This window comes from Lampetra fluviatilis, chromosome 48 (genome assembly GCF_964198595.1).
Source record: "Lampetra fluviatilis chromosome 48, kcLamFluv1.1, whole genome shotgun sequence".
Taxonomy (NCBI): Eukaryota; Metazoa; Chordata; class Hyperoartia; order Petromyzontiformes; family Petromyzontidae; genus Lampetra; species Lampetra fluviatilis.
In genome coordinates this window covers 3,992,286-4,010,462 of record NC_136322.1, presented here as the reverse complement: position 1 = coordinate 4,010,462, position 18,177 = coordinate 3,992,286, and the positions used below count along the sequence as shown (strand labels likewise).

The 18,177-nt window shown below is 56.0% G+C and overlaps 5 protein-coding genes across 5 annotated transcripts; all 5 read left to right on the top strand.

Moving 5' to 3' along the window:
• Nucleotides 1–10,422: 10,422 nt before the first annotated feature.
• Nucleotides 10,423–10,824, top strand: LOC144948101 (histone H2B type 3-B). Its single transcript, XM_078877530.1, has one exon. It carries the CDS (start codon nucleotides 10,423–10,425, stop codon nucleotides 10,822–10,824), a length of 402 nt encoding a protein of 133 aa, XP_078733656.1.
• An 843-nt stretch (nucleotides 10,825–11,667) lies between these two features.
• Nucleotides 11,668–12,078, top strand: LOC144948100 (histone H3). The gene has a single exon (XM_078877529.1). It carries the CDS (start codon nucleotides 11,668–11,670, stop codon nucleotides 12,076–12,078), a length of 411 nt encoding a protein of 136 aa, XP_078733655.1.
• Nucleotides 12,079–12,915: 837 nt separating this feature from the next.
• LOC144948213 (histone H2A) lies at nucleotides 12,916–13,353 on the top strand. Its single transcript, XM_078877641.1, has one exon. It carries the CDS (start codon nucleotides 12,973–12,975, stop codon nucleotides 13,351–13,353), a length of 381 nt encoding a protein of 126 aa, XP_078733767.1. The 5' UTR covers nucleotides 12,916–12,972.
• A 2,239-nt stretch (nucleotides 13,354–15,592) lies between these two features.
• LOC144948099 (histone H1.5-like) lies at nucleotides 15,593–17,206 on the top strand. Its single transcript, XM_078877528.1, has 2 exons — nucleotides 15,593–15,985; nucleotides 17,192–17,206. The coding sequence occupies exons 1-2, from the start codon at nucleotides 15,593–15,595 to the stop codon at nucleotides 17,204–17,206; spliced, it is 408 nt and encodes a 135-aa protein (XP_078733654.1).
• A 127-nt stretch (nucleotides 17,207–17,333) lies between these two features.
• On the top strand, nucleotides 17,334–17,645 carry LOC144948212 (histone H4). The gene has a single exon (XM_078877640.1). The coding sequence runs from the start codon at nucleotides 17,334–17,336 to the stop codon at nucleotides 17,643–17,645; it is 312 nt and encodes a 103-aa protein (XP_078733766.1).
• The last annotated feature ends 532 nt before the right edge of the window (nucleotides 17,646–18,177 follow it).

Here is an 18,177-nt window from a genome sequence, read left to right as displayed (position 1 = left end):
ATCAGATCATTTTTGGGGCTCGCCACCTATTATCGTCGATTTGTAAAGGGATTCAGCGAGATTGCACGCCCTCTCACCCAACTCACCTCCCCTAAGCACCCCTACCAGTGGACGGGGGCCTGCCAGACGGCCTTCACCACTCTCAAAGATCACCTCACCCACGCCCCCACCCTCGCTTTCCCCGATTTTACCACCGATTTTATTTTGGACACCGACGCCTGCAGCAGCGGGCTGGGCGCGGTGTTGTCACAGGTACAGGAGGGGACGGAACGAGTCATCGCGTACGCCAGCCGGACCTTGAGTGGGGCCGAGCTGAACTATTGCGTGACCCGCCAAGAGTTGTACGCCGTGATTTTCGCATGCAAACAGTTCCGGCCGTATTTGTACGGCAGGAGATGTCGCGTACGCACTGACCATTATGCTCTGCAGTTCCTTCTTACATTCAAGGAGCCGCGGGGGCAGATGGCCCGGTGGTTGGCGCAGTTGCAGGAATACAACCTGCAAATCGAGTATCGGGCTGGCCGGACGCATGCAAACGCGGACGCCTTGTCGAGGCGACCCACGGTGTTCGCCGAGACGAGGGCGGAGGAGGCCTGCCCGTGTTTCACGGGGGGACGCTGCCGGCAGGCAACGGACCCCCGAGCGGCCGCGGCCACTGACCCCCCCCCAGCGAGAGAGAGTGCAGTGTGCGCCACAGAGACCCTCGCAGGTGGCACCGAGGATCCCGTCGACCGCCCGGCAAGCGCGGGACCCGCAGCTCGGGACCCGATCGGACGGATCCAGGAGGACGTCGGCTGCGCCTTCCCGGGCCTGAACGACGAGCAGCTGAGACAGACCCAGCAGCGAGATCCGGATCTGGCGGCGGTGGAGGCGGCACTGCGAGAGAAGGAGGATGCACTACCAGGGCCCTGGAGCGGTTTGTATGCCCGGTTGTGTGTGGAAAACGGGGTGGTGAGGGAACTGGCCGACGCTGGGCAGCCTGGGTGCATCTGCGTTCCCGCCCATGTGCGACCCCAACTACTACGACTGGTACACGACCACCCGCTCGGGGGCCATGATGGGGAACGGCGCACCCGGGAGACTCTGCGTCGCCAGTATCTCTGGCCTAAATTAGCGCAAGATGTGGCCGCCTGGGTGCAGGGCTGCCGGGCCTGTCAGCAGTGTGGGCAAAAGCCGGCGAGGTACCAGGTACCCCTGAGGCCGTTCCGAGTCAGTCGGACGAATCAGTTGGTCGGAATCGACCTGCAGGGGCCCTTTCCACGATCCCACCGGGGCAACCGATATATTCTTGTAGCGGTGGAGTACTTCACCCGCTACCCCGTGGCGGTGGCTATCCCGGATAAAACAGCCCTCGTAGTGGCCCGGGCCTTCGTGGAAAACTACGTACTTAAGTGCGGGATCCCCGAACGAGTCATTACCGACCAGGGTAGTGAATTCGAGGCCGAACTATTCCAGGCGCTGTGCCGAGAGTTCGGGATCCAGAAGGACCGAACCACGGCATATCACCCCCAGGCGAACGGGATGGTAGAGAGGATGAACCAGACTCTGGCCGGGAAGCTTAAACGCATGGCGGCCGCGAATCAACAGGACTGGGACGAACACCTCCCCTATGCCCTGTTCGCCTACACCACCGCCGTTCACACATCTACAGGACAGACCCCGTTCCTAATGATGTTTGGTCGCGAGTCTCGCCTGCCCGCAGATCTGCTGTTCGGTGTCCCTCCGCCGCAACGGGAGGAAGGGAGCCACCCCGTGGAGCACTTGCTGGAGACCCTGCGAGGGGCCAGGGGCCGAGCCTACCCGCACGGAGAGGCCGCGCACCAGCGGCAAGAGCAGGGCGCCCGACCCCGTATGGAGCCCCCCTTCTACACTGCGGGCTCCGAGGTGTGGCTGTACACTCCCCGCGTCGGTGCCGGACAGGTGGGGAAGCTGACCACCTACTGGCGAGGACCCTGGATTGTGAGACGGCAGATCTCACCATGGACGGTGCTGATTCAGGGAGGAGAGAGGGGCCGGGAGATGGTGGTCAACATCCGCCGACTGAAGCCGTGGCGAGCAGCCCCCGAGTGGGGGAGCCCCGCCGTCCAAGTACCCCGAAACCCCGGGGTCCCCCCACCCCCCGTGCCCGGGGGCCTCGCGCAGTATATGGGCCCCACGGAGCCCCGGGCTCCGAGGGGCCCCGGGCGGGGCCGGGGGCGACGAGGACGGCGACCCTTAAACCCCACCGCCTCTGAGTTTGTTCCCCAGCCCGCAGGTGCCAGAGACCGAGGGGAGCCGTTGGAATGGAGGAGGAGACCACCGCCGGAGCCCCAGGAGACGGAGCCGCCACCCCCGAGGCCAGCCACAAGGGCCGGGCGAATCCCGCGGACCCCGCGGCGATACCTCGTGGGGGCAACCCAGGCGAGGTGCTCCAGTCAACCCGGGACGGGGACTGGCACCCCGGGGGGCTATGTGGTGCCACAGCGACGGGGCCGCTCGGCCGAGCCAGGGAGCCGCCCGGCTTCCACCGCCGCACTGCCCCCCATCACCCCCCCCACATAAACACGCACCCGCACCCACGTAGGGCCTCGTGGTCGGGTCACCTACCCTGAGTTTTCACCCGAGGGCCCCCTAGGGGGGTTACCCCACGGTTTCTCAGGGCCAGGGAATTGGACAGGACCCTTCCCAGGCCAAGTAACACTGCGGCGCCGTGGGCGGATTTGAGATCGCACGACCATGGCGAGCTCAGAGAGCCCCGCAGTTAGAAACGCATACAAACACAAACACGGGTCAGCAAGGCAGATAGCTGGGATCAGGACCCGGGACGACTGATTGGTCGAAAGTTCAAAGGCCGGCGGGATCGCAAAAGAGCGGGAAATCCTAGGCTCAGGATTGGTCGAGAGACCAAGGCGGTCGGGACGGGGGCGCCTAGCCTTTGATGTGAATAGTTTAAAAGAAAACGCAGGGGCAGTAGGGAACTCTCTTCTTCTGGAGTTTGGACACGGGGTCAGCGACGAAGGAGTCATCGGGCGAGCCGCTAGATTGTCTGCAGGACGATCTGAGCGCCGCAAGGTCACCAAGGACTACAGACGGTATCGTGTTGCGCGCCTTACAACACCTCAGAGCGGAGGGTAGGATCCGTAGGAGAGGGTTAGTTCGGGGTAAGGACGAGTAGGAAAGCGGTTTAGCAGAGAGCGCAGCATAGAACAGGGCTACACGGCACCAGAGTGTGGGTTAGAAGCGCCTTGCTGTCCCGCACACACACACGGGTGGCTCGGTTGGTTAGCAAGGGCTAATAAAATCTCGAGCGTAGTAACAAAACCGTGTTGTTGGGTGTTTTTGGAACGTGGTATTAGCGTGCACTGCATTCGCGAGTGTGTGGTCGTTGTACGCATAAAGGCCGTGGTCTCTGTACGATTGTGCGGGTACGGAGGTGTGTGCGTTAACGCCCGGGGAGAGCACTTTTGGTGTGTTGGCGTGACTACGCAGCCGTGTGAGAGGAGAATCGTCCTTGTCCGATATTTGTGTTGACGTGCACGCGCGAGTGGGGGAGGGGACGAGTCGTCGTGTCGGCGTGTGCCCCGCTTGCGTGCGCTCGTTACTTGCGTAAGCTCTCGGCGTGCGTAATCGGCGTGCCCAAGGTGCGCGATCGTAACGTGGGCGGCCAGCGCGGCGCAGAGCGGCGCAGGAGTGGGTATCGCGTGTGGAGCTGTATGCGTGTGTGCGCGCACGTTCACGACGTGTGTAACACAGGTGCGCGATCCTAACGTGAGTGGTCAGGGTTGGGTGAGTGCCGTGCAGAGCTGTGTGTGGGTGTGCGCGTGCGTGGTTATCCATGCCTGCTACGCGGACCCGCGGTGGAGGGGAATCCTCGGGTGACGGCTCCCACACCCTGGGTGAGGAGCCTAGCGGCGGTTCGCTTAGCAGCGGGGGGGCGATTGATGATGTTAGTCCGGCCGTTAGTATTATCGAGGGAGGGATCTCGGGGGCTAGCGACCCCCACACACCCCCTACACGCTCGCCACTCGAACGACTCGGTGTTCGCACTCTGGGCGGAGGACCCTGGCCGCCCCGAGGACAGCCAGGATCTGGCCTGGCGGGTCGGCCCGACCCCCCGAGCCGAGATTGTTCCCCTGCAGGATGCGTTACATGTGCCTTGGGCAGCCTTACCTAAGGGGGAGGCCGATCAGCTGCGCGGGTTATTGCGGGAGTACGCCGACGTGTTCAGTGAGCACGATTCGGATGTGGGCCGGACCGACCTGGTCAAACACCAAATTGACACAGGTGCAGCCCGACCCATCAAACTCCCCGCATACCGAGTGGGCGCGCCTGAACGGACCCAGATCAAAGAGGCAGTCACGGATATGCTACGCGATAACATAATCCAGCCCTCCGCGAGCCCTTGGTCTGCCCCGGTGGTACTGGTAACGAAAAAGGACGGATCGACTCGGTTCTGCGTTGATTACCGAAAATTGAACGCAGTCACCCTCGGCGACGCTTTTCCCATCCCACGCATCGACGACACCTTCGACAGTCTCGCAGGAGCGCGGTATTTTTCCACCCTCGATCTGGCGTCCGGTTACTGGCAGGTGGAGATGACGGAGGAGGATCGGCCAAAAACAGCATTCACCACCCCGATGGGCCTGTTTGAGTTTCGAGTGTTGCCGTTCGGACTCACTAACGCGCCCGCGACGTTCCAGCGGTTGATGGAGTTGGTGATGCGGGGCTTGCAGTGGGAACAGTGCCTGATTTACCTGGACGACGTAATAGTGTTCAGTAGGTCGCTGTCCGAACACTGGTCCAGGCTGCGGGAAGTATTCCAGCGACTGCGAGCAGCCCATCTCAAGCTCAAGCCACGTAAGTGTTACATTGCGCAACGCGAGGTGGGGTACCTCGGACACCGAGTCAGCGAGGCAGGGGTGAGCACCGATCCCGAGAAGGTGCGTGCCGTAGTGGATTGGCCGCGGCCGAGGAACCTGACGGAGATCAGGTCATTCTTGGGACTCGCCACTTATTACCGTCGATTTGTAAAGGGATTCAGTGAGATTGCACGCCCCCTCACCCAACTCACCTCCCCTAAGAACCCCTATCAGTGGTCGGAGGCCTGCCAGACGGCTTTCACCACACTCAAAGACCACCTCACCCACACCCCCACCTTGGCTTTCCCAGATTTCACCACCGATTTTATTTTGGACACTGACGCCTGCAGCAGTGGGCTGGGCGCGGTGCTGTCGCAAGTGCAGGGTGGGACGGAGCGGGTCATCGCATACGCCAGTCGGACCCTGAGCGGGGCCGAACTGAACTATTGTGTAACCCGTCAGGAACTGTATGCTGTAATTTTCGCGTGTAAACAGTTCCGACCGTACTTGTACGGCAGGAAATGTCGTGTGCGCACCGATCATTATGCACTGAAGTTCCTCCTTACATTCAAGGAACCGCGGGGGCAGATGGCTCGATGGCTGGCGCAGCTGCAGGAGTACAACCTGCAGATCGAGTACCGAGCGGGGCGAACACACGCGAACGCGGACGCCTTGTCAAGACGGCCCGCGGTGCGCGCTGAGACGAGGGAGGGAGACGCCTGCCCGTGCTTCACGGGGGGACGCTGCCGCCAGGCAGCAGAACCCAAGGAGCGCGCGGAAACTAAACTCCCCCCCCCGAGAGAGAGTGCAGTGTGCGCCGCAGGAACCCCTGCAGAAGGAGCCCGGGGACAGACGGATCATCCCACCCCAACCGGGCGGATCCAAGAGGATGTCGGCTGCGCCTTCCCGGGCTTGGACGACGAGCAGCTGCGACAAACCCAGCAGCGGGATCCGGATCTGGCGGCGGTGGAGGCGGCACTGCGAGAGAGGAAGGATGCACTACCAGGGCCCTGGAGCGGTTTGTATGCCCGGTTGTGTGTAGAAAACGGGGTGGTGAGGGAACTGGCCGACGCTGGGCAGCCGGGGTGCATCTGCGTTCCCGCCCATGTGCGGCCCCAACTACTACGACTGGTACACGACCACCCGCTCGGGGGCCATGATGGGGAACGGCGCACCCGGGAGACTCTGCGTCGCCAGTATCTCTGGCCTAAATTAGCGCAAGATGTGGCCGCCTGGGTGCAGGGCTGCCGGGCCTGTCAGCAGTGTGGGCAAAAGCCGGCGAGGTACCAGGTACCCCTGAGGCCGTTCCGAGTCAGTCGGACGAATCAGTTGGTCGGAATCGACCTGCAGGGGCCCTTTCCACGATCCCACCGGGGCAACCGATATATTCTTGTAGCGGTGGAGTACTTCACCCGCTACCCCGTGGCGGTGGCTATCCCGGATAAAACAGCCCTCGTAGTGGCCCGGGCCTTCGTGGAAAACTACGTACTTAAGTGCGGGATCCCCGAACGAGTCATTACCGACCAGGGTAGTGAATTCGAGGCCGAACTATTCCAGGCGCTGTGCCGAGAGTTCGGGATCCAGAAGGACCGAACCACGGCATATCACCCCCAGGCGAACGGGATGGTAGAGAGGATGAACCAGACTCTGGCCGGGAAGCTTAAACGCATGGCGGCCGCGAATCAACAGGACTGGGACGAACACCTCCCCTATGCCCTGTTCGCCTACACCACCGCCGTTCACACATCTACAGGACAGACCCCGTTCCTAATGATGTTTGGTCGCGAGTCTCGCCTGCCCGCAGATCTGCTGTTCGGTGTCCCTCCGCCGCAACGGGAGGAAGGGAGCCACCCCATGGAGCACTTGCTGGAGACCCTGCGAGAGGCCAGGGGCCGAGCCTACCCGCACGGAGAGGCCGCGCACCAGCGGCAAGAGCAGGGCGCCCGACCCCGTATGGAGCCCCCCTTCTACACTGCGGGCTCCGAGGTGTGGCTGTACACTCCCCGCGTCGGTGCCGGACAGGTGGGGAAGCTGACCACCTACTGGCGAGGACCCTGGATTGTGAGACGGCAGATCTCACCATGGACGGTGCTGATTCAGGGAGGAGAGAGGGGCCGGGAGATGGTGGTCAACATCCACCGACTGAAGCCGTGGCGAGCAGCCCCCGAGGGGGGGAGCCCCGCCGTCCAAGTACCCCGAAACCCCGGGGTCCCCCCACCCCCCGTGCCCGGGGGCCTCGCGCAGTATATGGGCCCCACGGAGCCCCGGGCTCCGAGGGGCCCCGGGCGGGGCCGGGGGCGACGAGGACGGCGACCCTTAAACCCCACCGCCTCTGAGTTTGTCCCCCAGCCCGCAGGTGCCGGAGACCGAGGGGAGCCGTTGGAATGGAGGAGGAGACCACCGCCGGAGCCCCAGGAGACGGAGCCGCCACCCCCGAGGCCAGCCACAAGGGCCGGGCGAATCCCGCGGACCCCGCGGCGATACCTCGTGGGGGCAACCCAGGCGAGGTGCTCCAGTCAACCCGGGACGGGGACTGGCACCCCGGGGGGCTATGTGGTGCCACAGCGACGGGGCCGCTCGGCCGAGCCAGGGAGCCGCCCGGCTTCCACCGCCGCACTGCCCCCCATCACCTCCCCCACATAAACACGCACCCGCACCCACGTAGGGCCTCGTGGTCGGGTCACCTACCCTGAGTTTTCACCCGAGGGCCCCCTAGGGGGGTTACCCCACGGTTTCTCAGGGCCAGGGAATTGGACAGGACCCTTCCCAGGCCAAGTAACACTGCGGCGCCGTGGGCGGATTTGAGATCGCACGACCACGGCGAGCTCAGAGAGCCCCGCAGTTAGAAACGCATACAAACACAAACACGGGTCAGCAAGGCAGATAGCTGGGATCAGGACCCGGGACGACTGATTGGTCGAAAGTTCAAAGGCCGGCGGGATCGCAAAAGAGCGGGAAATCCTAGGCTCAGGATTGGTCGAGAGACCAAGGCGGTCGGGACGGGGGCGCCTAGCCTTTGATGTGAATAGTTTAAAAGAAAACGCAGGGGCAGTAGGGAACTCTCTTCTTCTGGAGTTTGGACACGGGGTGAGCGACGAAGGAGTCATCGGGCGAGCCGCTAGATTGTCTGCAGGACGATCTGAGCGCCGCAAGGTCACCAAGGACTACAGACGGTATCGTGTTGCGCGCCTTACAACACCTCAGAGCGGAGGGTAGGATCCGTAGGAGAGGGTTAGTTCGGGGTAAGGACGAGTAGGAAAGCGGTTTAGCAGAGAGCGCAGCATAGAATAGGGCTACACGGCACCAGAGTGTGGGTTAGAAGCGCCTTGCTGTCCCGCACACACACACGGGTGGCTCGGTTGGTTAGCAAGGGCTAATAAAATCTCGAGCGTAGTAACAAAACCGTGTTGTTGGGTGTTTTTGGAACGTGGTATTAGCGTGCACTGCATTCGCGAGTGTGTGGTCGTATGCATAAAGGCCGTGGTCTCTGTACGATTGTGCGGGTACGGGGGTGTGTGCGTTAACGCCCGGGGAGAGCACTTTTGTGTGTCGGCGTGTGCCCCGCTTGCGTGTGCTCGTTACTTGCGTAAAGTGCGGCGCGGTGGTGGACCCCTGACCCCCGACCCCACGGCTCGAGCGCGTAATCGGCTGCGCATTGTTGTACGGTTTGTCTCGCGCGCACGGCGGCGGCGGCTTGAGTCGTTGTGTCGGCGTGTGCCCCGCTTGCGTGTGCTCGTTACTTGCGTAAGTTCACGACGTGTGTAACACAGGTGCGCGATCCTAACGTGAGTGGTCAGTGTTGGGTGAGTGCCGTGCAGAGCTGTGTGTGGGTGTGCGCGTACGTGGTTAACTATGCCTGCTACGCGGACCCGCGGTGGAGGGGAATCCTCGGGTGACGGCTCCCACACCATGGGTGAGGAGCTTAGCGGCGGTTCGCTTAGCAGCGGGGGGGCGATTGATGATGTTAGTCCGGCCGTTAGTATTATCGAGGGAGGGATCTCGGGGGCTAGCGACCCCCACACACTGCATTCGCGAGTGTGTGGTCGTTGTACGCATAAAGGCCGTGGTCTCTGTACGATTGTGCGGGTACGGAGGTGTGTGCATTTACGCCCGGGGAGAGCACTTTTGGTGTGTTGGCGTGACTACGCAGCCGTGTGAGAGGAGAATCGTCCTTGTACGATATTTGTGTTGACGTGCACGCGCGAGTGGGGGAGGGGACGAGTCGTCGTGACGGCGTGTGCCCCGCTTGCGTGCGCTCGTTACTTGCGTAAGCTCTCGGCGTGCGTAATCGGCGTGCCCAAGGTGCGCGATCGTAACGTGGGCGGCCAGCGCGGCGCAGAGCGGCGCAGGAGTGGGTATCGTGTGTGGAGCTGTATGCGTGTGTGCGCGCACGTTCACGACGTGTGTAACACAGGTGCGCGATCCTAACGTGAGTGGTCAGGGTTGGGTGAGTGCCGTGCAGAGCTGTGTGTGGGTGTGCGCGTGCGTGGTTATCCATGCCTGCTACGCGGACCCGCGGTGGAGGGGAATCCTCGGGTGACGGCTCCCACACCCTGGGTGAGGAGCCTAGCGGCGGTTCGCTTAGCAGCGGGGGGGCGATTGATGATGTTAGTCCGGCCGTTAGTATTATCGAGGGAGGGATCTCGGGGGCTAGCGACCCCCACACACCCTCAAGCGCCAGGGCCGCACTCTCTACGGCTTCGGAGGCTGAGCGCCCATCTCTCGCACACTAAGCCAACCCAAAGGCTCTTTTCAGAGCCACCCACCTCTTCGAAACTGCTTGCGCCAGTGTTTGCAAACACTTTCTAAATGGAGCACATGTCCTGGGTTGTTGCGCGCCAATTCCTCGTGAGCGTGGTGGACGTTTGCTTGTTGAGTTGGCGAATCTTCATCTGCTTCCACATGAATGAAAGAAATCATGATATTCACGACACGTCACATTTAACAATGCGTAATTCTTGAACGCGTTAATACAGTACCCATTTCTGGTATTTTTGCGTTAATTATTTCCAGCTGCAGCCGATTCCGATATTACGTGGAGCATTTGGCGCCACAATCTTACAGCACACTCGTCCTAATTGACGTAGCGTGCCGGAATGCTAATCTCCACCTGTACAGCACAACAGCGAAGTTATTTTTCTCCACCGAGCGCTTGTATTTTTCCAAATTGCGTTCATAAAACGCCCGTGCGCCGTATTAGACGAGTGGTGAAACAATCCCTCGTAAGAAACAAAAAAACCCACGCTCAAAACACAATATACTGTATTGGGTTTTCCAGTCATCCTTTTTAAAACAAAGGCAATGGCCATGGCTGCAATTCACTAATATACATGTTTGGACATTACATTGTGTTATATTCACAAGTCCTTTTTGCAGTAAAAACGATATTAAAGTGAGCATCGCGTCCGCGTTTCTCATTGGAGGCTGATGGAGAGGGATGGTACTAAAAGAGCCACTCAGCAGCGCCGCGCACTACGATCCTCTGATTTGCATCTCGCCTCCTATAAAAGGAGCTCATCGCCCGACCGACATCCACATTCGCTTCCCGTCTGTTCTGACCTGAAGCTGCCTACAACGCGTCGACATGCCCGATCCTCCCGCATCAAAGAGCGCTGGGCCGGCCAAGGTTCCTGCTCCCAAGAAGGGCTCCAAGAAGGCTGTGACCAAGGCTACGCGCAAGGATGGCAAGAAGCGACGCCACCGCAGGAAGGAGAGCTACGCCATTTACATCTACAAGGTGATGAAGCAGGTGCACCCCGATACCGGCATCTCGTCCAAGGCAATGAGCATCATGAACTCGTTCGTCAACGACATCTTCGAGCGCATCGCTTCCGAGGCGTCCCGCCTGGCGCACTACAACAAGCGCTCCACCATCACTTCTCGGGAGATCCAGACCGCAGTGCGACTGCTGCTCCCCGGCGAGCTGGCCAAGCACGCCGTGTCGGAGGGCACCAAGGCCGTCACCAAGTACACAAGCTCCAAGTGAAGCCTCGACTCCACCATTAATTACAAAGGCTCTTTTCAGAGCCACCCACCTCTCCGAACCTGCTTGTACCAGTCCTAGCAGGAGTACAAAACGAAACTTCCAACAAAGCCCCGGTTCACGCGGGGACATTGTTCGCTCATTGAGTGAAGTGGAGAGATCGAACGCATTTTAACATGTTTCCACGTGAATAAAAGCGATAACAATATTCATGGCACATCATATTCACCAGCAGGCATTTCTTGGACTTGATTGTCCATTGATTTCATCTGCAGCCCATTCAGATATTACATTGGATATTTGGCGCCAAAACCTTGCAATGCAATATATTTAATTCGTGGTTGTATTTTCGGGCAGGAACTAACATTTTGCACGTGTACATATATGTAAAAGTAAGCGCCTAGCATGGATGACTCGTGCAGTATAATTGATCATCATCTCAATGCCAAGAGAATATATATCTATTCCTGTGATCACCTCTTTCCGACATTTTTACGTATTACTGTTTCCAATGAAGTGCAGTTTCTTCACACTTTATTTAGATCATGCAGAGCACTGTAAAGTTGTTTTCGGAAAGGTGTTTGCTTGAGAAAATAACATCCGTTAAAGACATCGACGGCGCTCAAAGGGTACTACTGCATCGTGATGCGGCATTCTGAAATGATCCAAACTGTGAACATTTTGTTGATTAAGAAGAGTTGACGACTCGAGATCATTGCACGCTGCCAACCAATCAGCACGCTCCCCTTCTTCGCACGTCACGACTCCGCTGACCAGTGAGCGCGCGCTCTGGGCTACATAAGCCGCCTTCTCCCCGCCTGTGAGAATCTTTGCCCTCACCAAGCCATGGCTCGCACCAAGCAGACGGCTCGCAAGTCCACGGGCGGCAAGGCCCCCCGCAAGCAACTCGCCACCAAGGCGGCCCGAAAGAGCGCTCCGGCCACGGGCGGCGTCAAGAAGCCTCACCGCTACAGGCCCGGCACCGTCGCTCTGCGCGAGATCCGCCGCTACCAGAAGTCCACCGAGCTGCTCATCCGCAAACTGCCCTTCCAGCGCCTCGTCAGGGAGATCGCGCAGGACTTCAAGACCGACCTGCGCTTCCAGAGCTCCGCTGTCATGGCTCTGCAGGAGGCCAGCGAAGCGTACCTTGTCGCGCTCTTCGAGGACACCAACCTGTGCGCCATCCACGCCAAGCGCGTCACCATCATGCCCAAGGACATTCAGCTCGCCCGCCGCATTCGTGGCGAGCGCGCTTGAACGCCCAGCTCGGCCCTCAAAGCACAACACAAAGGCTCTTTTCAGAGCCACCACTTACTCATGAAAACGCTTCCATGTGTGTCCTTCAAAGTTCGGGTGCCGGAAACCTTCGTTTGCTGGTCACGGCTCTCACGAGTCGTCAGGCGTAAGCGACAATGAAGTTCATTTTCTATACCCCGCCGCTCATATTTTTCAACATCACACGTTGGTGTCGTGTATAAGCGTTGGGAAACCATGTTTACATAATGTACAACAAAAGGGTTATTTTGGTTAAATATATTAACTATTAAACCCAAAGATATTGGTTTATGTTGTTTCAAGCCCGAGCTGATAAGAAGTTCACATTTTGCAAACTAAGAGACTGAATTATTCACGCACATATATTTTTAGGCATTGCCCGAACAGGCGGTTAAAGGAAAATATATATACACCGTATAGGCACGTGGGCGATCAAGCACGAGCTCAAGGCTATCACAATGATTTCTTATAACCAATGCGGTCCCTCAAAATGATGATTATAATCAATAATACATTGATATTTGCGGAATCCGCTTATAAGTTTGACTTGCCAGCACGTGCCCATAAATTAACTCTATCATGCTTAAAACTTGAACCTATTAAGTACGTGTATCGCATTGTTTCATTCATAAGATGCGTGTCCGCATTAAAATATATATGGATACAAATAATTAAAGTCAACATCGAATCCTCGCGTCCCGGCTTTTCATTGGTGGCTCAAGGAGAGGGCGGGACTCGACCGAGAGGAGCCAATCAGCAGCGGCGCGCTCTACGATCCTCGTCTCCGCTATAAAAGCCGCTCCGGTGGTGCGTGTCAACGTCACAAATCGTTCGTACTTTGTCTCCAGTGCTTTTTGCATCCTAGGTCCCTTAACAATGTCTGGACGCGGCAAGACCGGTGGCAAGTCTCGCGCCAAGGCAAAGTCCCGCTCTTCCCGCGCCGGCCTGCAGTTCCCCGTGGGTCGCGTTCACAGGCTGCTCCGCAAGGGCAATTACGCCCAGCGGGTCGGCGCTGGAGCACCCGTCTACCTGGCCGCCGTGCTCGAGTACCTTTCTGCCGAGATCCTCGAGCTGGCTGGCAATGCCGCCCGCGACAACAAGAAGACGAGGATCATCCCCCGACACCTGCAGCTCGCCGTGCGAAACGACGAGGAGCTCAACAAGCTCATGGGCGGCGTGACTATCGCCCAGGGCGGTGTGCTGCCCAACATCCAGGCCGTGCTGCTGCCCAAGAAGACCTCTCAGGCAAAGAAGTGAACGCGCCGCCGCCTCTACCACCACAACAACGGCTCTTTTCAGAGCCACCCACTTACTTGCAAAGAGCTTGGACAGTCGTACACAGGAGTTTTGTTATACTGGTAGGAACGAAATGGACCAGACCACCAACAGATTAATGTGTCCGTCCGTCAACATCGCCCCCTACTGCAAACATTTGGCATGACCCTACGAAAACCTTTAGACTCAGTGACGCTATCCTGGCTAAACAAGTGTAACATTCCCTTATAATTCCCTCAGCTTTTAATTAAAACATTTAAATTAATGAGGCTTTCCTGGCTAAACACGTGTAACATTCCCTAATAATTCCCTGAGATAGCTTTTAATTAAAACTTTGAAATTAAATAAAACAACTAACAGCGCCCTAATAATTCCCTGAGATAGCTTTTAATTAAAACTTTGAAATAAAAAAAAAACTCACAGCGCCCTAAAGCCTACAGCTAGGCCTAAAGCCTAGAACTAGGCCTGAAACTCTCCATTCGTGTCGTACCCCCGCGTGTGTGAAAGGGAGTTATGTTTAACAATGTTACATTCCCTCATGTTTTTAAATAGAAACATTTAAATTTAAAGCTTTTACATGAATCATTAAAACATTTAAATTAAAAATTAACTCACAGCGCCCTAAAGCATACAGCTAGGCCTAAAGCCTAGAACTAGGCCTCAATCTCTCCCTTCGTATCGTCCGATTAGGTGTAGCAACATCGCCCCCTACTGCAAACACTTGGCAGGACCCTACAAAAACCTTTTGACTCAGTGGGGCTTTCCTGGCTTAACAAGTGTAATAATACATTATGTTTATATTATTTGGTTATTCGTTCCTACCAGCCCACCCCGCAGGGTCCTGTTTAATAAGGACACCGTCGTCGAGTTGCCCTCGTCCCAAATTGCTCACAATTAAACGAATGCTCTGCTCATTCCAGATACCCTTTATGTCTAATTTAGGAACGGTATTTGAGCAGCATTCCAACATTGCATCAATCATGGAACATGGTTTAGAATAAATTGGGATGCCTATTGGAAGAAAGAATCGTGTTTTTTAAAGAATAAAACTCGCTCTTTTTGAGCGGTCAGAAAAGGGATCAAATGAGCACATCAGCTCAGGGTTGTGGCCGGTGTTAGCTGATAGTAAGCAAAAAAGTACTGGTAAACGCTGGAGATGTCAACACTCGGTAAAGTATAATATTACTTGTCAAATAAGATGGTACAAATATGTGTAGTTAAATATTTTTTACATGGTTAATAACATCTTTCCAATGATTACTCATTCGTGTTACTTAGTGCAGTAAATACGTGTTACTTATTGCAGTAAAAACAACCCATCGGATGAACCATCCTGCGCTCCTAGAATATCAACTCTGTCGGTGCATTAAACGTAAGATTATATATTTTCTTTAAACATTCGACTGCAGAGTCACTTGAGTTGAATTTGAGTGGTGATGATTGTGCACCGTGCCTCGATCTTGTTCAAGGCGCGCGACCCTTCTGCAGTGCGTGAGCTACTCACCTCTTGCCACGTAAAATGTTAAACTTTCTATTTAATGTCGGTTAATTTTGAGTAATTTTCTTCAGTTTGTTGTCCATCTGAAAATCCATATATTTATTCATTTCAAAGTTCGATTAAAACGTCCAATTAAAAGTTCGGTGACAAGGGACTGTTGACATGGCGCGCAGTCCTCACCATAGCGCGAGAGGAGGAATCGCGAGCGCGCGAGGCAAAACTTAAATAGAAAATATTTCGTTGGAATTAAATATGAGTAGTCTGTTGAAGCATCTTGTCTTGCAAAAAATTCGAGTGCGTTTTAAATAGTGTTCATCAGTAACACTTTTGAAAACCGACAATCGTCATAGCATGCCCTGACCGAACAATGTCTCCCAAATGTTGGTTGTTCACTTGTTTTGAATTATAATTTATATCGTGAGCATTGTCGTATATTGCATAAGTAACGTACATTAAAGAAGTGATCTTCGTGATAATGTATCAACTAGATGCATGTAAGTATGAACGTTACGGGAGTAATCGAGCCCAAAGGCAGGCGTGATAAACACAGTGAGTATGGTGGCAACTCCCTCACCAGAGCTGAGTTCTGAATGATCTCAGCGACGTCCGCATTCAGTACGCCGCTTCTATAATAACCTCGGGCCTGGAGAACACTCGTTTCGAATTCGTGAGAGCGCTGATTTCGATTTCAAAGAGGCGAGGCGATAAAAGCGACGTCTTGAGATGGCAGAAACTGCTCCTGCTCAACCACCAGCTGCGGCTATTTCAGCGCCTAAAAGCCCCAAGAAGAAGCGCGCCGCTCCAAAGGCCAAGAAGGTCGGCCCCAGCGTGTCCGAGCTCATCCTCAAGGCTCTGGCCAGCAGCAAGGAGAGGAACGGCGTGTCTCTTCCTGCGCTCAAAAAGTCGCTTGCTGCCGGAGGATACGACGTGGAGAAGAACAATGCCCGCGTGAAGTTGGCCATCAAGAAGCTCGTGGCCAAAGACGCCGTGGCGCAAGTGAAGGGCAGCGGCGCGTCTGGCTCTTTCAAACTCAACAAGGAAAAGGCTGCCGCAAAGGCGAAGCCCAAGTCGTCAACGGCAAAGCCCGCAGCTAAAAAGCCCGCGGCAGCCAAGAAGGTGAAGAAGCCCGCGGCAGCCAAGAAGACCGCGCCCAAGAAGTCTCCCAAGAAAGCAAAGAAGCCCGCGGCTGCCAAGGCGGCCAAGAGCCCCAAAAAGGTGAAGTTGGCTGTTAAGCCCAAGAAGGCGGCGAAGAGCCCAGCCAAGCCCAAGGCTGCGAAGCCCAAGGTCGCTAAGCCCAAGACCGTCAAGGCCAAGGCCGCCAAACCCAAGGTGGCCAAGCCCGCGGCCAAGCCCAAGAAGACTGCGCCAAAGAAGTGAATCCGATCGGACGACGCTCGATTCACTCCACCTCAACGGCTCTTTTCAGAGCCACCCACTTAGTTAAAAAAGTGAACCAGATGCTGCTGCGCTTCCATTAGTTCATCGGTAACACATGACAGTGTATTACGTTGCTGTTGAATGCGTGCCATATTCTGTAAGTCAAACCCATTTACGGCGTGGCGATGGTTGCTCGCCTTGCCTCGGCCCTGATCAAGGAGCTCGACGCTTGGTGCAGTTCAATCGTGAGGATTTGTGTAGATTGGATAAGTTACGTACATTCGCCAAATTAACAATAACATTTTACCCACTCGATGTGTTTTAAGCATTGATGTGATGGGAGTAATCGAGCCCGAAAGCAGGGATCACAAACACAGGCGAGGCGGGTGGCAGCTCCCTCACTCGAACGGAGTGCAGAGTAATCTCAGCGACGTCCGAATTATGTGTTGCACCTCTTCATTCCGTCATCATGTTACTGGTGCCAAATATGGAATTTAGTCTAAAAAGGTATTGATTCCAGACAGCTTTACTCAATTTGCCTTCATTCGCTCGTTCTCGCCTTTTCACTTTGTTTTGTAAACATTGCGGTGCACCATCTAAACTTCTCTATTAAAATTAATTTCTATACGTAAATATCGCATTGTTTGCAATGTCTTTCTTACTTTGGGAGAACTAGTTGGTGACGTTCACTCAACTATTGTGTTGGAAGCCGTTTAGCTTCACACGATTATAAAGTTAGTTCATCTTGTTCACTTGAAAACAAGACCTTACACCGATTATTCACTCCACGTGCAATCTTGCAACAGATCGCGTTCCTCTCGCGTTCGCTGCGGGTGTGCCAATATCATTAGAGTGCTTCGAAGAAGGGTCATTGCTCAAAACGTCGCATATTATACATGTCAAGGAAGTGTTATTGACGACAGTGGAGGGTTTTCTTCGTCACAGAGGTTAAAGGTCTAAGGTTTAAGGCGGAGCCATCGCGGAGGGCAGGGGTGGTCGGTGACGTCACCACGCTTCGGGTATAAAGGCGGCTGCTGCTGCAAGCTGAGCGCGCAGTCTTTCGCGAGCTTTGTCAGAAGTAGTCGGAATGTCTGGACGCGGTAAAGGCGGTAAGGGGCTCGGCAAGGGAGGCGCAAAACGCCATCGCAAGGTGCTGCGCGACAACATCCAGGGCATCACCAAGCCCGCCATCCGCCGCCTCGCTCGCCGCGGCGGTGTGAAGCGCATCTCGGGCCTCATCTACGAGGAGACCCGCGGCGTCCTGAAGGTCTTCCTTGAGAACGTCATCCGCGACGCCGTCACCTACACGGAGCACGCCAAGCGCAAGACCGTCACCGCCATGGACGTGGTCTACGCCCTCAAGCGCCAGGGCCGCACTCTCTACGGCTTCGGAGGCTGAGCGCCCATCTCTCGCACACTAAGCCAACCCAAAGGCTCTTTTCAGAGCCACCCACCTCTTCGAAACTGCTTGCGCCAGTGTTGCCAAACACTTTCTAAATGGAGCACATGTCCTGGGTTGTTGCGCACCAATTCCTCGTGAGCGTGGTGGACGTTTGCTTGTTGAGTTGGCGAATCTTCATCTGCTTCCACATGAATGAAAGAAATGATATTCACGACACGTCACATTTAACAAGGCGTAATTCTTGAACGCGTTAATACAGTACCCATTTCTGGTATTTTTGCGTTAATTATTTCCAGCTGCAGCCGATTCCGATATTACGTGGAGCATTTGGCGCCACAATCTTACAGCACACTCGTCCTAATTGACGTAGCGTGCCGGAATGCTAATCTCCACCTGTACAGCACAACAGCGAAGTTATTTTTCTCCACCGAGCGCTTGTATTTTTCCAAATTGCGTTCTTAAAACGCCCGTGCGCCGTATTAGACGAGTGGTGAAACAATCCCTCGTAAGAAACAAAAAAACCCACGCT